This window comes from Vigna unguiculata, chromosome 10 (genome assembly GCF_037176805.1).
Source record: "Vigna unguiculata cultivar grain cowpea cultivar isolate G323 ecotype 2 chromosome 10, ASM3717680v1, whole genome shotgun sequence".
NCBI classification, from domain to species: domain Eukaryota; kingdom Viridiplantae; phylum Streptophyta; class Magnoliopsida; order Fabales; family Fabaceae; genus Vigna; species Vigna unguiculata.
In genome coordinates, this window is record NC_140801.1 from 52,596,339 (window position 1) to 52,618,074 (window position 21,736).

The following is a 21,736-nucleotide window of genomic DNA, read 5'->3' on the forward strand; positions in this document are numbered from 1 at the left end:
TTTTTTATTGTGTAAAATATTAATCCCATAACTATTATTATTGATTTATTGTAAAATTTAATTATAAAAGGTTAGCATATTATAATTTATCTTGACTAGTTTCTCATTAAATTATTATTATTTTTAAAAAATTTATGTTTACTGTAAAAAAAATAAAAATTCATTCCATCATAAAAAAAACTTGACATAATTATTTTTTCTTAATTTGAAATACAATGATGTCATAGAAAAAATACATGTGATATAATACAAACAAAATATATTTTGAAATGATTTAATTTTGTTAGAAATAAAAAATAATGATCTCATAAAAAGAAATAAGACCACATCACTTATTTTAAAGCAAAATATACTTTAAAATGATTTAATTTTAAAATATACTTTAAAATGATTTAATTTTGTTAGAAATACATGTTTCATAACTTTTTAGTATTTTTTACCTTTTATTTAAAATCTATAATACTAACAAATACTCATAGCCGTTCAGGAATATGAATAAATTTGAAAATTTTCCAAATAATAGATATTCATAAAGTATGTGATAGATGATCCAACAGAAATAATGACAAAGAGTTAGTGTCCGTGTCCACTTTTCTGACTATCATTCTGATATATAGTACAATTCCTATACACAGATTTATCTTATTTAATATTTTTGAATGCATGTAAAAAAAAAAATTAAATAGGATATATTTATACCTAATTTTTTCACTGAAAATATTTATTACTTTATCTGGTCTTAAATATAACACACTTGTAATTAATTCATGTCTATTAAAAGAATTCAGTTAACTTAAAGTAGCATTAAATTTATTTCTAACTACGACGGTACTTTCTTTAAGGTTTATCTTTAGATAATTAGTATATGAAGAGAGAATAGTAGACTTTTAATTTTTCTCTGATCTTTGTAACTGAGAAAAAGAAAAAAATAACTACATCTATAGACTAAAATGATTAAATAGATTTTAATAAATAATTTATGTAATATAGAAGAAAATACTTACGAAAAAGACAGAGAAAATGAATAAGGTCTTTTCATATAATAACAGAGTCAAATACTTTTTTTTAGCATGAATAAAATAATAAGTTATTTTTTTAATTAATGAATTTTATTACATAACTTATACTTTTATTCTCCTACAAATTAATGTCAATATATATTTTTGGGTTAAGTATGTTTTTAGTCCCTAAACTTTGACTCAAAATTGGAATTCGTTCCTGGTCGAAACTTTGATAAATTTTGGTCCCTAAACTTTAAAAATTAATGAATATAGTTCTTTTAACCTAATTTTGTTAACTTTTGTTTAGGTTTCGAATGCATTTCTCAATAAATATTGAGTCGAAAATGTGTCAAACGGCATAAACAACTCCAATATTAACATGAAACACATTCCACATGTTGAAAAAAAGTTAACAAAATTGGGTTAAAAGGACTATATTCATTCATTTTTAAAGTTTAAGGACCAAAATTTATTAAAGTTTCGACCAGGGACGAATTCCAATTTTGGGTCAAAGTTCAGGAACTAAAAACATACTTAACCCTATACAAAATATGGAAAGAACTTTGTCTTGATAAAGGTTCCTATACTATAATTTATTATTCTAAATATGAATTTTAAAATTATGTTGGAGAAAGTAGTAATATATACGATCTTACCATAAATTCATGTTAAAATTAATTAACGAACTAAAAATATTTATAATATCATTACACTACATTAAATTCAAAATTGATATGTAGCATAATTATTTGAATGTTTTAATCTCTAAAGGAAAAATATTTAACACACTTATTAATTACTTTTTAATTACAAATAAAGGAATTATATGAATACTATTTTGGTACATTATTATTCAATCAAAGTATATGATTTTTTTTAATAACAACTAATTCAAAACACATAAAAATTAGTTCCGATTAATTGACGTTATATATCTATATATTAATACCTACTAAACTCTTTAAAAAAAAAACCCTTTTCAATCTTTATCTGTATTCATCGAGATCGATTAATAAAATATTAAATTAATCAGTAATAATTAAAAATTATTTTTATTACATATACTAATAAGTTAAGTAGTAGCTATATTTAATTACATTATTAAAATTTCAAAGAGTAATGCAATGCAACGCAATATATTGATCTTCATTGAATTTTATTAAAAAAAAACTTAAATTCTAGTTATGAGGGCTTTATAAAAATTCAAGAAATAATTTGAATGCAATAAATATACTTATGAATTTACCATTTCTACATCTAGTCATTAAATACTTACTCATTAAGTTTTATTAGGAAAGACTATTAAAATTAATTACACATACTATATTAATGACAACATCACAAATCCTAAAAACAATTCTATACAATAAACCCATATTTCATTAAATACTATTCTTATTTCTGTAATAAATATTTCTCTATTTTCACACAATTTGTTCTGACAGACTGTTTTTTATATTTATTTGAAAAGAATAATAAGAGCGTGCAACATGAGAAAGAGTCCTTAAAACCAAACATCATTTTCACTCCTTACAGAGAGAAGAAAAAAAAAAAAAACAACAAGCACTCGCCATTTTCGCTCCTTAAAAAAACATCATCAAGAACACCGAAAGCACAGTAAACGTGTTTGCCAATGGGAGTTAACATGTCAAACACACCACCTCACACCAAAGACTTGTTTTCTTCTCCAACTCTCTCTCTTAGTCTAGTAAGTTTTCAAACTTTCTGTATATCTATATCTATATATATGTATATCTATATATGAATATATGCATATATTTATTTATTTATGTATATAGTGTGTATGAAGTTAAATTAAACTAATTATAGTTAGTTTTTGTTGTATTGGATGTGAAGGCTGGGATTTTCCGGCATGCCGAAGAGGCGGCGACGACGTCCGGCATGGTGGTTGCCGGCGTCGAGGTCCGGCGAGAGGACACTGTAGAGATTAGCAGTGACAACTCAGGACCTGTGAGATCCAGGTCAGAAGAAGATTTTGATGGAGAAGGTGCTCACGAGGATGACGATGATGAGAACAACGATGATGGTGATAGGAGTAAGAAGAGGAAGAGAAAGTATCACAGACACACCGTTGAACAGATCAGAGAAATGGAAGCGTACGTAAACTCTCTCCGTATATGTCTACGTATTAATTTCGTATCCAATTAATCATCACTTAGACTGAGCATTATAATTTTTTTTTTCTTTCATGTTTCATTGTTAGAGAGAGAGAGAGAGAGAGAGAGACATAGAGTTATTTTCTAATGAATTATTAGTTTATGAGTTGTGCGATCGTTTTGTTTTTGCGCACAATCGATGAAGAAACATTGAATTCGAGTCTTTAATGTTGAATACTGAGATACTGTTTATAAAAACACTGTAGTAGTTAACTCCAACATGATTGTCGTAACACGTGTGATCGGCACCAAAATGTTAGGTGTTAGCTAAAAGTGGTGGCAGTGTGTGTAACAATGAAATGGTTTCTTCCAAAGTTAAATAATTTACATACCGACATTGCAAGTGGGTTTTAAAGTATAGTTTATATATAGATATATAACTGGTATGTGTGACGTACTGCTGCAAAAATTATGAGAAAAGTTTGCGATCGACATCATGTATATATATGGTCAAAGCAAAAAAAATGATGATTAAAGCTAAAGCTTTGCTTAATTATCTTTTTTAAGTACTTTTGCTTTGTCGGTTAGTTTGTTATCTTATGCTAATGTAAAGCACTTTGCCCCCTCTTTTTTCACTTGATTTCGTGGTTGTTGCATTATTAAATTCGATCTGTACATTAATTGTTGTTGGATCAGTGTTTGGGAGATGAAGCTTGTAGTGAAAGATAAGACAGCAAAAAAAAGGCTGACAACTGACATGAATAATGTACTGATGTAGGCTTTTCAAGGAATCACCGCATCCTGATGAAAAGCAGAGGCAACAACTCAGTCAGCAACTTGGCCTTGCTCCGAGGCAAGTCAAGTTTTGGTTCCAAAATCGTCGAACCCAAATCAAGGTATCTTAATTAATTTCTTCACCTAATTTATAAATAATTAGTAATGACATATTTTATAAATAAAATACTATGTTATTATCATTGCTAATTTTGAAGGCAATACAAGAGCGACATGAAAACTCGTTGTTGAAGTCAGAATTAGACAAGCTGAAGGAGGAAAACAAGACCATGCGAGAGATCATCAACAAATCTTGTTGTCCCAATTGCGGTATGGTAACGGCTACCATAGAAGCTTCTATGTCCACTGAAGAAAAACAACTCCTTATTGAAAATGTCAAACTCAAAGCTGAGGTAATGCGTATATGCGAACATTGAAATGGAAAATACAGCAATGTGTGCATAAAATGTTATTAATTCTCTGATTAATTTATATATAGGTAGAGAAACTCCGGGCAACGTTGGGAAAATATTCACCAACGTCTCCTGCAACTTCTTCTGGTCGTGACGAGGAAGAGAATAGAAGCTCTTTGGACTTTTACAATGGAGTTTTCGGGCTCGAGAAATCAAGGATAATGGAAATAGTTAACCGGGCAAGTGAAGAGCTCATAAAGATGGCAAACATGGGGGAACCATTGTGGGTTCGTAGCGTTGAAACAGGTCGTGAAATACTTAACTATGATGAATATGTGAAGGAGTTCGCAGCTGAAAATTCGAGCAGTGACAAGCCAAAAACATTCATCGAAGCATCGAGAGACTCCGAGGTTGTTTTCATGGATCTCCCTCATCTGCTCCAAACCTTTCTAGATGTGGTAAGCGTAATAATACACGTACGAGGGTCTATAAATATGTATAAAGAATAATGTTTCGTAGGTGATGTTATTACCATGAGATATATTTGTGTTAAATAAAGATCGAATATATAAATATGATTAACTTTCTTATAATATTTCTAGCATGTTCATTGCAGAATCAGTGGAAGGAAATGTTTCCATGCTTGATATCAAAGGCTGCAACCGTTGATGTTATGTTCAATGGAGAAGGTTCCAACAGGAATGGTGCAGTGCAATTGGTAAGGTGGAAGGTGTTTTTAATTTCGGAGTGTTAGGTAGTCATAAACTACAGATACGTACAAAATAGGTGCCTCGTTTATCTTGAACCATTCGTTTCTGCCTCATGTTAAAACGTGGATCCATTTTATTTGTTCAAGTGGTCCAAACTTCACAAGCACAAGAAAAAGATAGGACTTCTCTTTAAAGTGACCTTTCCCACCACTTATGTAATTTTCAACCAACTGTTATTCTAGTTTAAGGTTAAAAGACAAAAGCAAAAGACACTTTGGCTGCATTTAGATTATGATTATGATTATAGTTTAAATTTCTTAACATACATGCTCTTTTTCGTCCCTCTAAACAAAGCCTTTTAGTTATTTTTCTCTCAGAAAATGTTGATAAGGACACAAAAAAGCTTAAAAGAATACACAGAAATGATCGAACATATACATCAATTATAGCAACACTCGGCACTTTTTCTCGCATTTCCCAATATCAGATCCAACACAAAATCTCTCCCTTTATCACCAGAAAAAAAAAAAAAATCTTTCTCTCCCTAGTCACATCTATATAGTATTGTGGAAATTCTCTTTTATTCCCTATTCAACATATTAAGATAGCAAGACAAACATGATATACTATTGTTCATGACTTTAAACGTAGACAATAATGACAATGAGACTTTCTCCATCAAAGTAAAGCACGAGGTTTTGTTGACATGAAAGGTCTTAATAACCTTTGTGGGTGCAGATGTTTGCTGAGCTGCAAATGTTAACTCCAATGGTGCCCACCAGAGAAGTGTATTTTGTGAGGTGCTGCAAGCAGTTGAGTGATGAACAGTGGGCAATAATTGATGTATCTATAGACAAAGTTGAAGACAACATCGATGCATCCCTTGTGAAATGCAGAAAACGCCCATCTGGTTGCATTATTGAGGATAAGTCAAACGGGCACTGCAAGGTATGAAGAAAAAGTGTTTTAACATTTTATGTGACATTCAAATATATATATCATACTATATATATTGATATTTGCTTCTGTTTAAGGTGATATGGGTGGAGCACTTGGAGTGCCAGAAGAGCACAATCCACACATTGTATCGAACCATTGTAAACAGTGGTCTAGCTTTTGGGGCAAGGCATTGGATAGCCACACTGCAACTTCAATGCGAGCGTTTGGTTTTTAACATGGCAACAAATGTTCCTACGAAGGATTCAACTGGTGAGAACTGAACATATATATACCAAGGTTTTTGTTTGAGACTTGACAGATTAAAGTGTTTTATAACATATGATGATGATTAAATGATAGGTGTTGCAACGTTGGCTGGGAGGAAAAGCATTTTAAAGTTGGCGCAAAGAATGACATGGAGTTTCTGCCATGCAGTTGGTGCATCAAGTTTCCATACTTGGACCAAGTTCACGAGTAAAACAGGAGAAGATATAAGAATTAGCTCTAGGAAGAACTTGAATGACCCTGGTGAACCTCTTGGGGTTATCTTGTCTGCGGTTTCTTCTGTGTGGCTTCCTGTCTCTCCCAATGCACTGTTTGATTTCTTGAGGGATGAAGCTCGTCGAAGCGAGGTACAAATATGTTGCAACGCTTCTATGTTTTGCCTTTTATGATGGAAGTCCGGCTTGTAATGGGAAGTTAAATTAGATTTAAAGTTTATTTCTTAACAAAATATTAGAACTATAAGTGAGAACGTATTATAATATTATAGTAAAATTTGTTGTTTGCTGAGTCTATTATTTTACTTGTTATTGGATCGCTATCGGACAATTTATTAATATCTAATCTCATATTTGAAATGTGAAATATATATATATATATATATATATATATATATATATATATTTGAATGTCGTTTTTAGGATGCAAACCTCACGTTCCAAAGTCTTTGATACTTGTTTTCATATTCCTAGATCACACACATTCAGTATAAACAGAAATATTAATTGTGTCACAACAGTACTTTTTGTAGTTATTTCCATTAGAGTAAGATGCATATGGAAGATAGAAAGTTGTGAAGTTCCACAAAAGTGGATCCACCACCTTCTGTCTTTCCACACATATACATTTCTATAGCAGCAATTTTATGTAGTTTGGTGAGTAATAATGGCAAATGGGGCCACTGTGTTGACTGCTAACAATTATCTTTATTACAGTGGGATATGATGTCCTATGGTGGGTCAGTGCAGTCGATTGCAAATTTAGCCAAAGGAAAAGACCGAGGCAATGCTGTAAACATCCAAGTAAGTTTTTTGAATTTGGATTCAAGTTTTTTCTACCATTTTCGACGGTTGAATTAATGGTCAATAAATACACAATGGATTCAAGAACAGAACGAATTTAAAACATGGTTAGGGGTTGAATTTAGACTTTTTTTTTTGTCTTTTTATTTTCTTTAAGATATACCGATGGATATTTATGTTTATATTTTAAAATATATATATATTTTTTTAAAATATGACATCAGTGTGATGTATTATAAAAACACAATCAACATAAAAATAAAAATAAATAAGATTAAATATGTTTTTAGTCATTCAAGTTTTAAGTGAAATTTGAAATTGGTCTTTTTTCGAAATTTTTGACCAATTTAGTCATTTCTAAAAATGTATAAATTTAGTCACTTTAACCAGACTTTGTTAAGTTTATCTAATGTTTCAAACACAATAGTATTTGAATTCTCATTTGACTCATTTTTGTTTAAATGCCGACTCAAATATTATCATAATACGTTTTAAATAAACTTAACAAAATTTGATTAAAAAGACTAAATTCACGTATTTCTAAAGATGAAGAACTAAATTGGTCAAAAATTTCGATGAAAGACTAAAATCAAATTTCAGTACGACACAAAAACATATTTAACCAAAAAAGAAAGGTGAAAATCTGATCTCAGCCACTGGTTAAGTATCTGATCTTATTCTTCTTACTTGGCAGAAAATAGAATCAAAAGAGAATAGTGTGTGGGTAGTGCAAGATAGCTGCACAAGTGGCTATGAATCAATGGTGGCATATGCTCCTGTGGATTTTTCTGGTCTCCAATCTGTGCTATCAGGATGTGATTCAAGCAATCTTGCGATTTTGCCGTCAGGATTCTCAATTCTTCCTGATGGGGTTGAGGGAAGGGCATTGGTGATTAGGTCAAGGCAAGAAGAAAAAGGAACAGAAGGAGGGTCTTTGTTTACAATGGTGTTTCAGATGCTTGTTAATGCTTCTCCTACAGCAAAGTTAACAATGGAGTCTGTGGAATCAGCCAATAATCTTGTGTCTTGTACATTAAGAAACATTAGAACAAGTTTACAGTGTGAAGATGGTTAGCCAAGAAAAAAAAGAAAAGAGAAAGAAGATAATTAGTTAGGTTAGATAGGATTTTATTAGCTGCTAAAGTTATAGGCTTTCTATTCTATTCTACCCCTTTTTACAGTAGTGATGAATATTTTGTGTTCCTTTCAATTTATAGGAGGCAAAATTCATGGATGAACCTTATTTTATATTTATATTGAAAAAAAAAAATTCATGCTTAAATTGTTAAATTGTTCACCTCTGCTTAACTTTGCCAAATTGAGTTTTACTATCCAGTTCCAACAGTAAAATTCAATGTTTGTCTAATAATTATAGTAATATTCAAAATAGGAAAGAGATTTTTCAGTAATTGATTATCTGCATGATGAATAGAGACAAAAAAAGTTTTTAAAACCTAGAAATCAAGTATTGTTTACAGGGTCATGGTTATTTTAGTTACGAAAGTATTGTTTTTCTTATTAATATACCTTATGTGTGACATCATATATATATATATATATATATATATATTTTTTTTTTTTTGTATATTCTTATATGACATCATATGTATATACAGTATTCATGGAATTTTGTGGTCAAAACTGGCTTGAAAAAGAATAAAATAGATATAACAAAAATCATATTTTATGTTAGACATATTTTAAAAATTATAGAAAAAAAGATATATTATAAAAATATATGATATTCTATTTCCGCTAAAAGAATGAAGTCAAAAAAATTAGAAAATACATTCGGACCATAATGATTTTATGAAAGTTACCGTGAATTTTCCTTGTTTCTTGCCATTAGATAAATTTTACAGTTTAGATTTTTGCAACCGGTCTAAAAGTTATTTTTAATTTAATTATTGATTTCATTTCTATATACTTCAAAATTATCAAAAGAATTTATAAAACGCACTATTAAAGTTTAAAATGAATAGATACATATACTTTGGAATAATAAAACAAAACTTAATTACGATCATATACAGAACATCAACACCAATACGGGTCCGACAAAAGCAGGTACAAACTTTAACCATAAAATAAAGTAATGCTAAATTACTTATTTCCACTCAATTTAGTCTTTTTATTTTTATATTTAAAATTTATTTATTTTAGCTTTTAGTATAGCATTTTAGTTCCAATAAATATAAATTTTAATATTTTTAGTTTCCATTTACGAGACTAAAAATTATATTAAACAAAAGAAGGAATAAAATTTAACCAACGATTAACTAAAATGAAAAATTTATCCAGCAACCAACCTTATATTTAAGGTTTAGGATTTATGCATGCATCATGTATAATTGAGTCCAACTTTTTTAATGAATTTTTTGATATTATTTTTTATTAAACATTAAAAATATATTATTTGATATTTTAATTTTTTTAAAATATTTTATAACTTTAAAATCAGTGATTAGATACAACATATCAACAACATAAAAAAACTCATTATAGAATCTAAATTTTTTATTATTCTATTCTAAAAGAGTATAAGGATGATGAAAATATGAATGGTTAAGTTAACTGATATTTAAGAACTCTGATGTTGGTATTGGACAAGAGTGAGAAGTGGATAAGCTTATCTATCTTCAAGCGAGGTGTGACCTCACGAATGAATTTCCAAATCTGGTGGAGAGAATGCATGAGGCCACGTGGATACATGAGCTCCATGTAACAGATCAAAAGCACAAACTGTTATGCCTCCATTACTGAATTACTGATACAGCAGAACAAGAAAGAGAGTAAGAAGTAAGAAAATCATATCATCAATGGCTTCTCTTGCAACCTTAGCTGCTGTTCAACCAGCTGCGATCAATGGCCTTGCTGGAAGCTCCCTCACTGGAACCAAGCTCTCTTTCAAGCCCTCTCGCCAGAGTCTCAAATCCAAGAACTTCAGGTTCCATGCATTGATTTCTGAAATTTGAAATTTTAGAAGAAAAACTAAAAAAAAGAAAAGTGTTGTAATTTATGCTAAAGGGTGTAACTAAATATCACAGGAATGGTGCTGTGGTAGCAAAGTATGGTGACAAGAGTGTGTACTTTGATTTGGAGGATTTGGGTAACACCACAGGGCAGTGGGACTTGTATGGCTCAGATGCACCTTCACCCTACAATTCTCTTCAGGTTTCTCTCATCTCTGCATCTGCATATTCTTTGTTCAGAATCAAACATGGAAAATTAAACGTAATTCACTGATATACATGTATATAATTTGATAACAGATGTACCATTCATATATATGAATGCTCCTCGTTGGTAAACCAGTAGAATTTAATTCAGATGCATACTTCTTATGCTTTTTACAAGTATTAACCGGTCAAGAAGGAATCTAAATGTGAGTCTAAGTTCTATATTGAGTAAAAACGAGAAAGTTGAGTATCATATCATATCAACTAATCAGGAATCCAAATGTGAATCTAAGTTTTATATTAAGTAAAACCGAGAAAGTTGAGTATTATATAAGGATATAAAGATAGTAACCTATAAATTTATTGACTTAAGGTCTTGGATTGAAAATGATGTCAATTCCTTATGTGTAAATTAACTCATATCTTATAGGTATTGTATCTTTCTGGTAATCCTCTCCCTTTACAATATTTCATGCATAGACAAACTATTTACAAGTTTCATTGATGTGGATTTTGCAGAGCAAGTTCTTTGAGACATTTGCTGCTCCATTCACAAAGAGAGGATTGCTTCTCAAGTTTCTGATATTAGGGGGTGGATCCACCTTGGCATACTTCAGTGCAACAGCCTCAGGTGATATTCTACCAATCAAGAAGGGTCCACAACTCCCACCAAAGCTTGGCCCTCGTGGCAAGATCTAATTTCATTTGTATCAGAACTCAATCTGTTGAGTTCCTTTGTAATTTTTTTTTTCTGGTTTGCATGATGTGTAAGTATGCTTACAGACCACTATTCAAAGATGCTTCTTTCAGGTCTCATTGAGTGGCATTACTTTGGTTTTCAATTGAAGCAAAGACCTATAAATGTTTACCTTATTACCTCTTCAACATGTATATTACTTCCGAAATCAGAAATTAACTAGGTCTTGTTTGATTCATCCAACATGTTAATAAATCAGCACAAAAAGATTGTTTATCTAAAAATAGAATGGCTTATACATCCAAGAAGAATGAATGATGACTGAATGAACCACCTAAAGAAGAATTCCTTGAGTTTGAACCCTTTTAATGTCATTTTGAAGGGTTAAATGAACCGTAATAAGTAGATGCAAACTTCACCTTACTTGTTGATTATGTAAGTTGGATTAGACTAAAGTTCATCTTTGGAGATGATATTAAAGTCGTTTGAAATTTATTCTAATAAAATTTGTTATTTGTTGGGACTGTTATGTCATTTAGTATTGAATCATTCGTTAATGTTTAGTCACACGTTCAAAGTAGTTTACGTTCTATAGCGGCGAAAGGCATGGCATCTGTGAATTCAATAAATAAGACAGTGCTTCTTGAAACCGTTGAAAATTTATGTATCCATACATTCCTATGTACAAAAGAAAAAACGAATAGATGATATAAATAATTATGTTTTAAAAAACTCTCTCCACAGACCACAGGCTACACAAACTGATTTTAACGCTTTCTTTCTCTCCCTTTTTAAGTGTTTACACTTCAAATTTTGGATTAATGGCGTGCTGTTGGACTTCTCATGCCTCCCAATGTCTCAAGGTAGGAGACTTTCTTGTCGGTCACTATTTCTGGAAGCTTCTGGGGCTTTCCATTATCCATGTCATTGTAGAAATCATCTGAGGGGTCTCTCTTAAGGTCTGATTCACCTTGATCACTGCTCCAACCCATGAAATCTGATAGTGTCATTGTTTCTGTGCTACCCTTTTCCACCACCTCTTCTTTTGGAGTTGGAGACTTATCTGATTTCGAAGTTGTGTTTCTCGAAACACTTCTTCTACTTGAATTTGGTGGATTTTGAGTGAGGTAATCTGCGTGGAGTACATCTTCTATTCTTGACAGCACTGTGAAGGCTAAACTCTCCAATATTCTTGAATAACTTTCAAGAACAGCTTGCCCCACATCCTGAAATGTTAAGTGATTATGTTATAAGTGCAGAGAATAATTGAAGTATGAGTCTAAGTCGTGCATTGAGTAGAAATAACAAAGTGTAAGAAAAAAGACTCATAAACTCATTTTCTTAAGATTTTAGATTAAAAATGGTGTCAAATTCAGGACTATGTAAAGATAATGAAGATAAAATTTACCCCGTTATATTGGATTTTGCTTATATCCAATGCAGATTGAGGAATTCCTGGGAAACGATGCTTTAGGAGAAGTAAAATGGTTTCTGCTCTCTCTTCAAAGAGTTCTCTCTTCTCAATGCTTACTGCAGAACCCCAAGATGATTTACAATCTTTTTGGTTCATCTTCCGCCTCCAAATCACAATGGATGCTTCAATTCTGTCCTTGAGATCTAGAATTTTGTGTTCTGATGACATGTCCATAGATGCTAGGAGCTGATCAGGGTCGAAAAATTCTTCTGTGATGCTCCTGTATATCATGTCTCCAAGACTTGATCTTCCATTCTAAAAAAGATAGCATTCATGTTGTGTGTTAGATTTCAGAATGTTACAACTTTATGCAAATACTACTAGTAGTTCCTTTTGACTTGCCTTGGGCAGGGATTCAATATAGCTTTCAGGGATTTCCATTTCTGATAGAGTTTGAGCATTTATGGCCATGGCTGCTTTAAGAACTTGGTTCACACAATCTTTCTGATACTGAACAAACCTTCTTGCTGACTCAGATAGACCCTCTGGAGGAACCTTAGGTGTAGGCAACCACCACTTGTTATCGTTTTTTCTGTTATCTGGGTCATCTGCATCTCTTGATACATAATAGAACTCATTTTGGTCTTTGAAGTTATCCAGACTGTCCTGCTCATCATCAATCTTTGTATGAGAACTAACACCAAATTGAAGCATACATAAAAGAAGACGTTATATACGTTTTTAGTCCTTGAACTTTGACGTTAAATTGAAATTTGTCTCCATCTTGACAACTTTGATACATTTTGGTCAGAAATATATGAATATAGTCCTTTTAACGTAACAAGATTAATTGTTCTTTACTTGTTAAACAGTGTTTGGGTTGACATTAGAGTTGGAATGTACCAAATGGTGTAAACAACTTAAACGCATCTATTCATTTTTTAAGTTTGAGAACCAGAATGTATTAAAGTTAGAACATACACAAATTCCAAATTCCGAATTCAGATTGGACTAAAAATATATTTAACTTTAAAAGAAAAACAATGATCAAATTTGATGATTGGTGAGGGAAATAGGATCTTACAATGAGCATTGTATCAAGCTTTCGTAAGGCAGGGATATTCATGTGAAGATCAGTTCTCTGTCGTGTTGTCATAACCTATTCAAGCAAAGAGATCAGGTTCTATCAAATGCAGCAATAGTGAAAAGAAGAATGAGGAAGATGATGAGGAAGGAGAGAGGGTTGGTTGGTTACCTCCATGACTGTGCCATCCTTGTTTTTTTGTTGCACAGGAACCATTTCAACAATGTAATCGGTGACTGATAGAAGCCAATCGATTTCTTTTCTCCATCTTGCCTTCCTTTCTGGCGGCATTGGCTCTAGGCGCTTTTGCTCTCCAAAAACAGCAGCTGCATAATCAGTAAGAAAAGAATGAGACACAAACAAACAAACAACAACGTTCGGCTGTTCATGTCTTAGATGAAGAAGAAGAAGATGAAACATAGCAAGAGACAACATTAACAACATACCTGCAAGATTTGTGAATGCATTTGACAATGCCAAAGCTGAAGAAACACCCTTTCCTCCACCAGACATATCCTCCCCCAACAGGAGTTTAGCAAATCTCTCCTTCATCTGTTCCATTTCTGAATTAAACCCAACCATTTTTAAATATTATAAACTAATCCAATGCAACAACACATCCACAAAGTTTCAAAAAAGAAAAGACATTATTGAATGAAAATGAATCAGTTTAAAAAAATCTACATGCTGTCATAAAACATATGACACTGCATTTAATCATGTAGGTCTCAATCCAAATCAACACATTGTATTATACCTTGCAGTAGTTTTTCTTTGGCTATAATTTCCTCCTTGTTCACCTTTGGCTTAGGAACCTTGTCTTGATCATTCTGAGTTTTTGATCCCTGACTTTTTGACGACACTGGATCTTCCTCTGAAGCTGCAGGATCTAATGCGGTGGCACTCTCAACGCTCAAACTCTTTGCATGCCTCCCTGTATTGTCAAACATTCCTTTGAAATTGAAGAGTTTGGACCTGTTACCTTCCTGTTCTTGTTCCATGGCTTTGACCATAATTTCCCTTAACTTTATTGTATATATGTTATAAGGGAAATTTTCAAGGGATGAACAAGAACAAACATGGGAATCCCAGGTCCCTTTAGGAGGAGAGAAATAAGGTAAACTATGTTTGATGCATTGTGGCAAGGGAGGAAAATAGCAGAGGAGAAGAAAAATGAAATGGGAGATGTTCTTTTAGGAGTTTGAGATTTTGACAGACAGAAAAGTTGGAGGTTAATATTTGATGGGGTTTGTGTTGGTTTTTATTTTCTTTTTTGAGTTGGTTCATTGAACGTGGGGTGCATGTTTTTAACAAATTAAACGGGTTCAAGAGTTACAAACAAAACTTTGCATTATTATTACTGTTATTATATTTATGTTGAGAGGAATCTGTTTTGGCGACCATGTGGGAAAATTGGATGGTTAAGGTTCTGATTTAGAGGTCAAAGGTTGCTGAAAACCAGGGAATACAACAGACATGCATGCCTTCGCACAAATTCTCACTTTCTCCCTTCACTCAACGGTGCAGATGCATATCACTTCAACGATCAACCAAGTTCTTCCAAGCTATTTTACTCTCTTCTCTCTTTCTCTTTTCTCATCAAAGTCCAAAATCTTTATAGTAATTTCCAAATTCTAGTTTCTCAGTTTTTCTCATCATGCCACCTGCACACACCTTCGGTCTTTTATTAGATTTGATTATCATTATAAACTCTCATAAATTCTCCACCCTGTCATTACCCAAACTGCTTTTGGAGCCTCTCATTCCAAAACTTTTCTTTATATTTAATGTCAATTTTTGTGCAGTGAGCAATGAGACAGTGCATAGGTTTGTTAGCCTTCAAAAAAAACAAGACAACATATGACTTTCTTTTTCGATATATTCTGTTTCTTTTGTCAATATCTTATTGCTTTAAAGTACCATGAACTCCATCAATAATTAAAAAAAAAAAAAAACCATTCACCATAACCAATAATAGACCTATGTTGTGATTTGGAGGGCCAAATAGCATTTTAATATTAATCTAAACATTTTTTTTTATAGTCTGATTTCCCAGATAATATAATGTATGAATGTTTCAACCGATCTGTACTGATATACTCTGCTCTTTTTATTCCATATAAATGTTTTTTAATTCACATAAATTCTTAACCAACAAAAAGTGTCCAATTACTAAGAAAAGGACTCGTATTAGTCCTGAAAGTAGAAGTTTTTCTTCTCATTGTTCATGTGATTTCTAGTCTTTAAGACGTGTTCAGCTTTTAATGAACTTCACGTAAGAATGTTTAAGGGAAGGTTTATGTTAAATTTGAGAGAAAATAAAATTTAAATTAGTTATTTGTATTCATTTCAATTTTTCATTTTTTTATGCAATATTAGTCAAAGTCTTTACTATGCATATATATGATTATTTTAAAGTAAAAATAATTCTTAAAAGTCCATATATAAATTGATTTAATTTGAGTTGTTCATAGTTACAAATTACAAATATAATACTTTAGTGTATATATAAATCAATTACATTGGGATTAAATTAATAATCCAAACCAATTTAATTAACAGTGACGTGATGCAGAGCAATGTTATCTTCACACATTATATATGGAAGGGGAACGTCGAGCGTGAGGATTCCGAAACAGTTTTTGTTGCATTGCGACTCTTCGGAATCCCTAACCTAACCAAACCCCAATTTCGCCGGCGAAATGGGATCGATCGGAGTACTCCTTGTGGCTCAGGCGATGCCATACCTGGAGCAGGAGCTCGACAGGCGCTACAAGCTGTTCCGCGCATGGGATTACCCGAACGCGGCGCAGCTGCTGAGTCAGCATGCCACTGCTATCCGCGCGGTGGTTGGAAACGCGAGCGCCGGCGCGGACGCGGCGCTGATCGAGGCGCTGCCGAAGCTGGAGATCGTGTCGAGCTTCAGCGTGGGAGTGGATAAGATTGACCTGGAGAAGTGTAGAGAGAAGGGGATTCGCGTGACGAACACGCCTGACGTGTTGACCGACGAGGTCTCGGACCTCGCTATTGGCTTGATGCTGGCACTCCTCAGGAGAATCTGCGAGAGTGATCGCTTTCTCAGGAGCGGCCAGTGGAAGCGCGGTGACTACAAGTTGACCACTAAGGTTTGTTTGCTCCTGCATTCTCCTTATTCTTCTTCTTCTCTATAGCAATTGAAGTAGGTTAGAGTGATTTGACACAGTATGATATATCTACATTGATTTTCTTACCGATGCTTATACTACACCATTATTTTATATAAATTATTAAGGTTTTTTTTACTATTACGGTATAATTTAATTGAAATTATAAAAATGGTGCATGTTTTTTAAAAATTTTGAGTTCCACCAAGTCGTGCCAATACGAAGAAGTGGGGTCATATTATGCTAAATTTTTTACTTCGCTTTGCGGTTGAACTGAGGTGAGGTCGTGCTAAATTTATGATCGTTTATGCGAAAAAGTTGAATTCGTCAACAATTTGATTAAGCTTAATCACATAAATGAATTGAAGTCGTGGCACGATTTCAATTTTTTGTAAAAGTTGTGACACTACTTGCCTAAACTCAATTTCTTTTTAAAACTTGCATCATTATTATTATTTTATAATTAAATTATACAAAAAAATGGTGAAAGAGCCAAGTATTACTACACTAATTGCTCTTTGGAGTGATAACATTACATAAGTAATCTTCTTGTCGGTGAACAGAAAGGTTTTTCCAATACTTGGATAACTACTTAACATGATCCTTGATCCTTCGAAGGATTATTTCTGTACTTGAATCATTTAGGAGGGATGGTGTTTATTCAAGGATAGTTTTTCTTTTTGTTTCTCTATTGAAAAATGACAAACGGTAGTTATTAGTATTATGTTAGTTTTGTGTTAGTGAAAGATTTAAATCATAATCTCTTGTTCTTCCTTCCATCTTTAATACTAAGGTAATTTTATAACCACGAGTTGTTTATTTTAATATTCTTGAATACTTTCATGTGTTCAAATTTGTCATATATATGGAATTACTCTAAACAAGATTAGCATGTCACCCAGTAACCATGATTTGAAAAAAATGGAGTATTATAATCTTTAAGAAAGTTATAAAAATCTAATATAGCCACAAAAAACATCTGTGTAGTACAAAATAGAAATATCTGTTTCTTAATGAACGTAATGTACGGATGATCTTAAGGGATGAAGGAAGTAGATCCTATTCTTGTTTGCAGAGAACAGGAAACGATGACCATGTTTAAGTTCTTTTACTTGCTCTTTCCAATGCTCAAAGTATGTTATAGAATTAAATTTGCAAAATTGCTGTTATATACTTGTTATTTGTATACATATAAATTAGTATGTATTGTTTCTTTCTTATATATTTTTAGAATAATCATATTGCTGATTTAATTCACGTATGATGTCTATACATCATAGTCCATAACAGAGATTACTTACTTTATCTTGGAAAGTGTGTTGGATCTGTCTTACGACGAAAAGAATTGTCCCCAAGAACAATAGAGAAAACCCCTTAACCACTACTTAGCTTCGCTGTGCATAACCATTTATCTTTAACTTGGTATCCCATCCCAGAATTATATGTAGAAATTCTACCACCAGTCCATGGTCCACGGACAATAACTATGAAGTGTGAACTTGACAGGGTTTTACTATCTCTATCTCCTTTGTGGTCTCTCTTCATCACCTCCTCAAGATATGTAGTGAGCAATGTGAGACAGCACATAAGTTGGTTAGCCCTTGAAAAAAATAAACAAGACATTATATGACTTTCTTTTTCGATATATTTTGTTTCTTTTGTCAATATCTTATTTGTTTAAAGTACCATGAACTCCATCAACGATTAAAAAAAAGCTCACTTCCCATAACCAATAATAGACCTATGTTATGATTTGTAGGGCCAAAATAATGTATAAATCTCTCAATCGATCTGTACTGATATAGATGTTTTATAATTCACATAAATTCTTAACCAACCAAGAGTGTCCAATTAATAAGAATGGCCCATGGTAGGTTTACACATTTACGGACATGGATTTTGTAATGGACTCTTATTAGTCCTAAAAGTAGGAGTTTTTTCTTCTATTGTTCGTATGATTTCTAGTCTTTTAAGACGAGTTCAGGTTTGAATGAACTTCCCGTAAGAATGTTTAAGGTTAGGTTTATATTAAATTTGAGAGAAAATAAAACTTAAATTGATTATTTGTATTTATTTGAATTTTTCATTTATTTTAATGTAATATAAGTCAAAATCTTTACTGTGCATATATATATAAAATTATTTTTAAGTAAAAAAGTGTGAATAATAAATAATAAAAATCTATATAATAGATTTGATTTGAGTTGTTGACGGTTACGAATTACCAATTACATTGGCATTGGGATTAAATTAATAATCCAAATCAATCTAATTTAGCAGTAAAGCGATTTTGAGCAATGTTATCTTCAAACATTATATATGGAAGGGAACGTCCAGCTTGAGGATTTCGAATCAGTCTTTTTGTTGCGTTGCATTGCGACTCTGTGGAATCCCTAACCTAACCAATCCCCAATTTCGCCGGCGAAATGGAATCAATCGGAGTACTCCTGGTGGGTCGCGTGATGCCGTACCTGGAGCAGGAGCTCGACAAGCGCTTCAAGCTGTTCCGCGTGTGGGATTACCCGAACCCGGCGCAGCTGCCGAGTCAACATGTCGCCGCCATCCGCGCGGTGGTCGGAAGCTCGAGCGCCGGCGCGGACGCGGCGCTGATCGAGGCGCTGCCGAAGCTGGAGATAGTGTCGAGCTTCAGCGTGGGAGTGGATAAGATTGACCAGGAAAAGTGCAGAGAGAAGGGGATTCGCGTGACGAACACGCCTGACGTGTTGACCGACGAGGTCGCGGACCTCACTATTGGCTTGATACTGGCGCTCCTCAGGAGGATCTGCGAGTGCGATCGCTATGTCAGGAGCGGCCAGTGGAAGCACGGTAACTACAAGTTGACCACTAAGGTTTGTTTTTTTCTGCATTCTCCTCATTCTTCTTCACTCGCAATTCAAGTAGGTTACAGTGATTTGACACATGATATATCTCCAAGAACAATGAACAAAACCCCTTAACCACTACTTGACTTCGGTCTGCATATACAAAGAACCATTTATCTTTAACTTAGTATCCCATCACAGAATTATAAGCAGAAAACTCTACCAGCAGTCCGTCGACAATAAATGTGAAGTGTGAACTTGACTGGGTTTTACTATCTCTATCTCCTTTTTGTTCTCTCTTTATATACAATTTCTATGACTTTCAGAGTGACAGTGAAAAATAAAATTCTAATTTGGAGACTAAGGATCTGTTAATCTTTTGGAGTTGCATACGATTATTATGCTCATCAAAACCCGTGTTTGTAGATTGTATTAACCCCGCTTCTTTTCCAACTGCAAAATTAATTTTCATGCTGTGTATTTTCCTTGCAGTTCTCTGGGAAAACTGTCGGCATTATCGGGTTAGGGAGGATAGGGCAGGCAATTGCGAAGAGAGCTGAAGGATTTCAGTGTCCAATAAGCTACTACTCAAGAACTGAAAAACAAGACTCGAAATACAAGTACTATCCAAGTGTTGTAGAATTAGCATCCAATTGCGACATACTGGTAGTAGCTTGCGCACTGACTGAGGAAACCCACCACATAATCAACAGAGAGGTGATCAATGCCCTGGGTCCCAAGGGTTATCTTATTAACATTGGAAGAGGTAAGCATGTTGATGAGCCAGAGTTAGTGTCAGCACTTGTAGAAGGTCGTTTGGGTGGTGCTGGGCTAGATGTGTTTGAAAATGAGCCTGCTGTTCCAGAAGAGCTATTTGGGCTTGAAAATGTTGTCTTGCTTCCCCACGTTGGAAGTGCCACTGTAGAAACTCGAACAGCCATGGCTGACCTTGTCCTTGGAAACCTGGAAGCTCATTTTCTTGGAAAGCCTCTGTTAACTCCCTTAGTTTAATCTGTGCCGCCACGGAACTATCAGCATTCGTGGAGCTGCATTAGGTACACCATTTAATAATTTCTGTCATGAAGATTAATTATCAGGACAGCTCCTTAATGTCTACATTGGTGTTTCATCTATTTTGAAGTTTATTTAGTTCATCTTCAAGTTTTAATATCATCATGGATGAAGCATTATGGATGAAGCGTGTTGATTTGAACTGCACGATTTTCCAAATATAAATTCAGACATTTTCAATCCTACTTTGTTGGGATTGAAAACTCATGTCATATCTCCTATCTAGGTCATAAAATATATACTAAAAAAATATTATATTTTAATATTGTCTAGTGTTAGAAAAATATACGTATTCTCTTTTTAATTTACAAGAAAACAAAATTATAATTACACGAATTTTAAAAGTGTCAAGAAATAATAAAATGGAATTCTAAATGACAATTTCATAAACTTGAAAGAATTATGTAAAAAAGTATAAAAAGGTTAAATTCTGAAAAACATTTATATAAATACGAAATAATTATAATTACAATATTTATAATTTTTTATTTTTGTAATATTGGAAGAGAAACTATTTATGAAGATTTGAGAGAATTTAATAAATGTAATAAAAAATTGTGTAATATATATATATATATATATATATATATATAAGATTTATTCGAATGAAACAAAATCTGATATTCAAATTAAAAAGAGAAAAAGGTTTTTTTTTTCTAGTTTGTCTAATTATCTAAGAGCTTAGAACACCTAAAATTGACAATTTAGTTTAGTTTGAAAACAATTTAATTTGAAAATATTGATAAATGTGTTTCTTGAAATACTTCAGCCAATAATTAGTGAATCTTGCCGGTACTAATCATTAATTATTGAATGGACTAAATATTATAGAAAGCAAAAACCATAGAAATACATGAATAAGGAGAGTCTGAATTATGAGTGAGTTTAGAATGTTATAAGAGATATATAGATAATTTTAGGAGTAATAAGTAATTAGGACTAACACGAGTCTCTCTTGACATTTACTCAAATACTCTCTTAAATGTTACAACTAGATATATTAAGAGTTGTCAAATACAAACAATTAAAGGGTAAAACAGAATATTTTGCAAGTTACGATCACTTAGA

At 32.7% G+C, this 21,736-nt stretch overlaps 4 protein-coding genes across 8 annotated transcripts; 3 read left to right on the forward strand and 1 right to left on the reverse strand.

Moving 5' to 3' along the window:
* Window positions 1–2,507: 2,507 nt before the first annotated feature.
* On the forward strand, window positions 2,508–8,533 carry LOC114165991 (homeobox-leucine zipper protein GLABRA 2-like). 2 transcript variants are annotated; one of them, XM_028050638.2, is made up of 11 exons: window positions 2,508–2,709; window positions 2,832–3,118; window positions 3,897–4,014; window positions 4,111–4,305; window positions 4,392–4,763; window positions 4,922–5,023; window positions 5,754–5,963; window positions 6,050–6,224; window positions 6,315–6,586; window positions 7,172–7,258; window positions 7,953–8,533. In XM_028050638.2, the coding sequence occupies exons 1-11, from the start codon at window positions 2,635–2,637 to the stop codon at window positions 8,331–8,333; spliced, it is 2,274 nt and encodes a 757-aa protein (XP_027906439.2). In that variant the 5' UTR covers window positions 2,508–2,634; the 3' UTR covers window positions 8,334–8,533. The 2 variants fall into 2 exon arrangements, with proteins under 2 accessions (XP_027906439.2, XP_027906440.2); XM_028050639.2 differs by having other exon boundaries at window positions 2,509–2,709; window positions 2,859–3,118; window positions 7,953–8,532.
* A 1,376-nt stretch (window positions 8,534–9,909) lies between these two features.
* Window positions 9,910–11,253, forward strand: LOC114166159 (photosystem I reaction center subunit VI, chloroplastic-like). The gene is made up of 3 exons (XM_028050834.2): window positions 9,910–10,205; window positions 10,306–10,432; window positions 10,957–11,253. The coding sequence occupies exons 1-3, from the start codon at window positions 10,078–10,080 to the stop codon at window positions 11,134–11,136; spliced, it is 435 nt and encodes a 144-aa protein (XP_027906635.1). The 5' UTR covers window positions 9,910–10,077; the 3' UTR covers window positions 11,137–11,253.
* Window positions 11,172–14,883, reverse strand: LOC114166666 (rop guanine nucleotide exchange factor 12-like). Of its 2 annotated transcripts, none has more exons than XM_028051429.2 (7): window positions 14,390–14,883; window positions 14,079–14,195; window positions 13,804–13,958; window positions 13,633–13,707; window positions 12,951–13,214; window positions 12,543–12,863; window positions 11,172–12,360 (listed from the first exon to the last, which is right to left on the reverse strand). In XM_028051429.2, the coding sequence occupies exons 1-7, from the start codon at window positions 14,643–14,645 to the stop codon at window positions 11,953–11,955; spliced, it is 1,596 nt and encodes a 531-aa protein (XP_027907230.1). In that variant the 5' UTR covers window positions 14,646–14,883; the 3' UTR covers window positions 11,172–11,952. The 2 variants fall into 2 exon arrangements, with proteins under 2 accessions (XP_027907230.1, XP_085523349.1); XM_085667223.1 differs by having other exon boundaries at window positions 14,079–14,184; window positions 14,390–14,530.
* A 1,362-nt stretch (window positions 14,884–16,245) lies between these two features.
* On the forward strand, window positions 16,246–20,751 carry LOC114167164 (glyoxylate/hydroxypyruvate/pyruvate reductase 2KGR-like). 3 transcript variants are annotated; one of them, XM_085667224.1, is made up of 3 exons: window positions 16,246–16,643; window positions 19,511–19,624; window positions 20,090–20,751. In XM_085667224.1, exons 1-3 carry the CDS (start codon window positions 16,335–16,337, stop codon window positions 20,606–20,608), a joined length of 942 nt encoding a protein of 313 aa, XP_085523350.1. In that variant the 5' UTR covers window positions 16,246–16,334; the 3' UTR covers window positions 20,609–20,751. The 3 variants fall into 3 exon arrangements, with proteins under 3 accessions (XP_085523350.1, XP_027907955.1, XP_027907954.1); XM_028052153.2 differs by having other exon boundaries at window positions 16,616–16,757; window positions 19,056–19,624; XM_028052154.2 differs by lacking the exon at window positions 19,511–19,624 and having other exon boundaries at window positions 16,247–16,757.
* The last annotated feature ends 985 nt before the right edge of the window (window positions 20,752–21,736 follow it).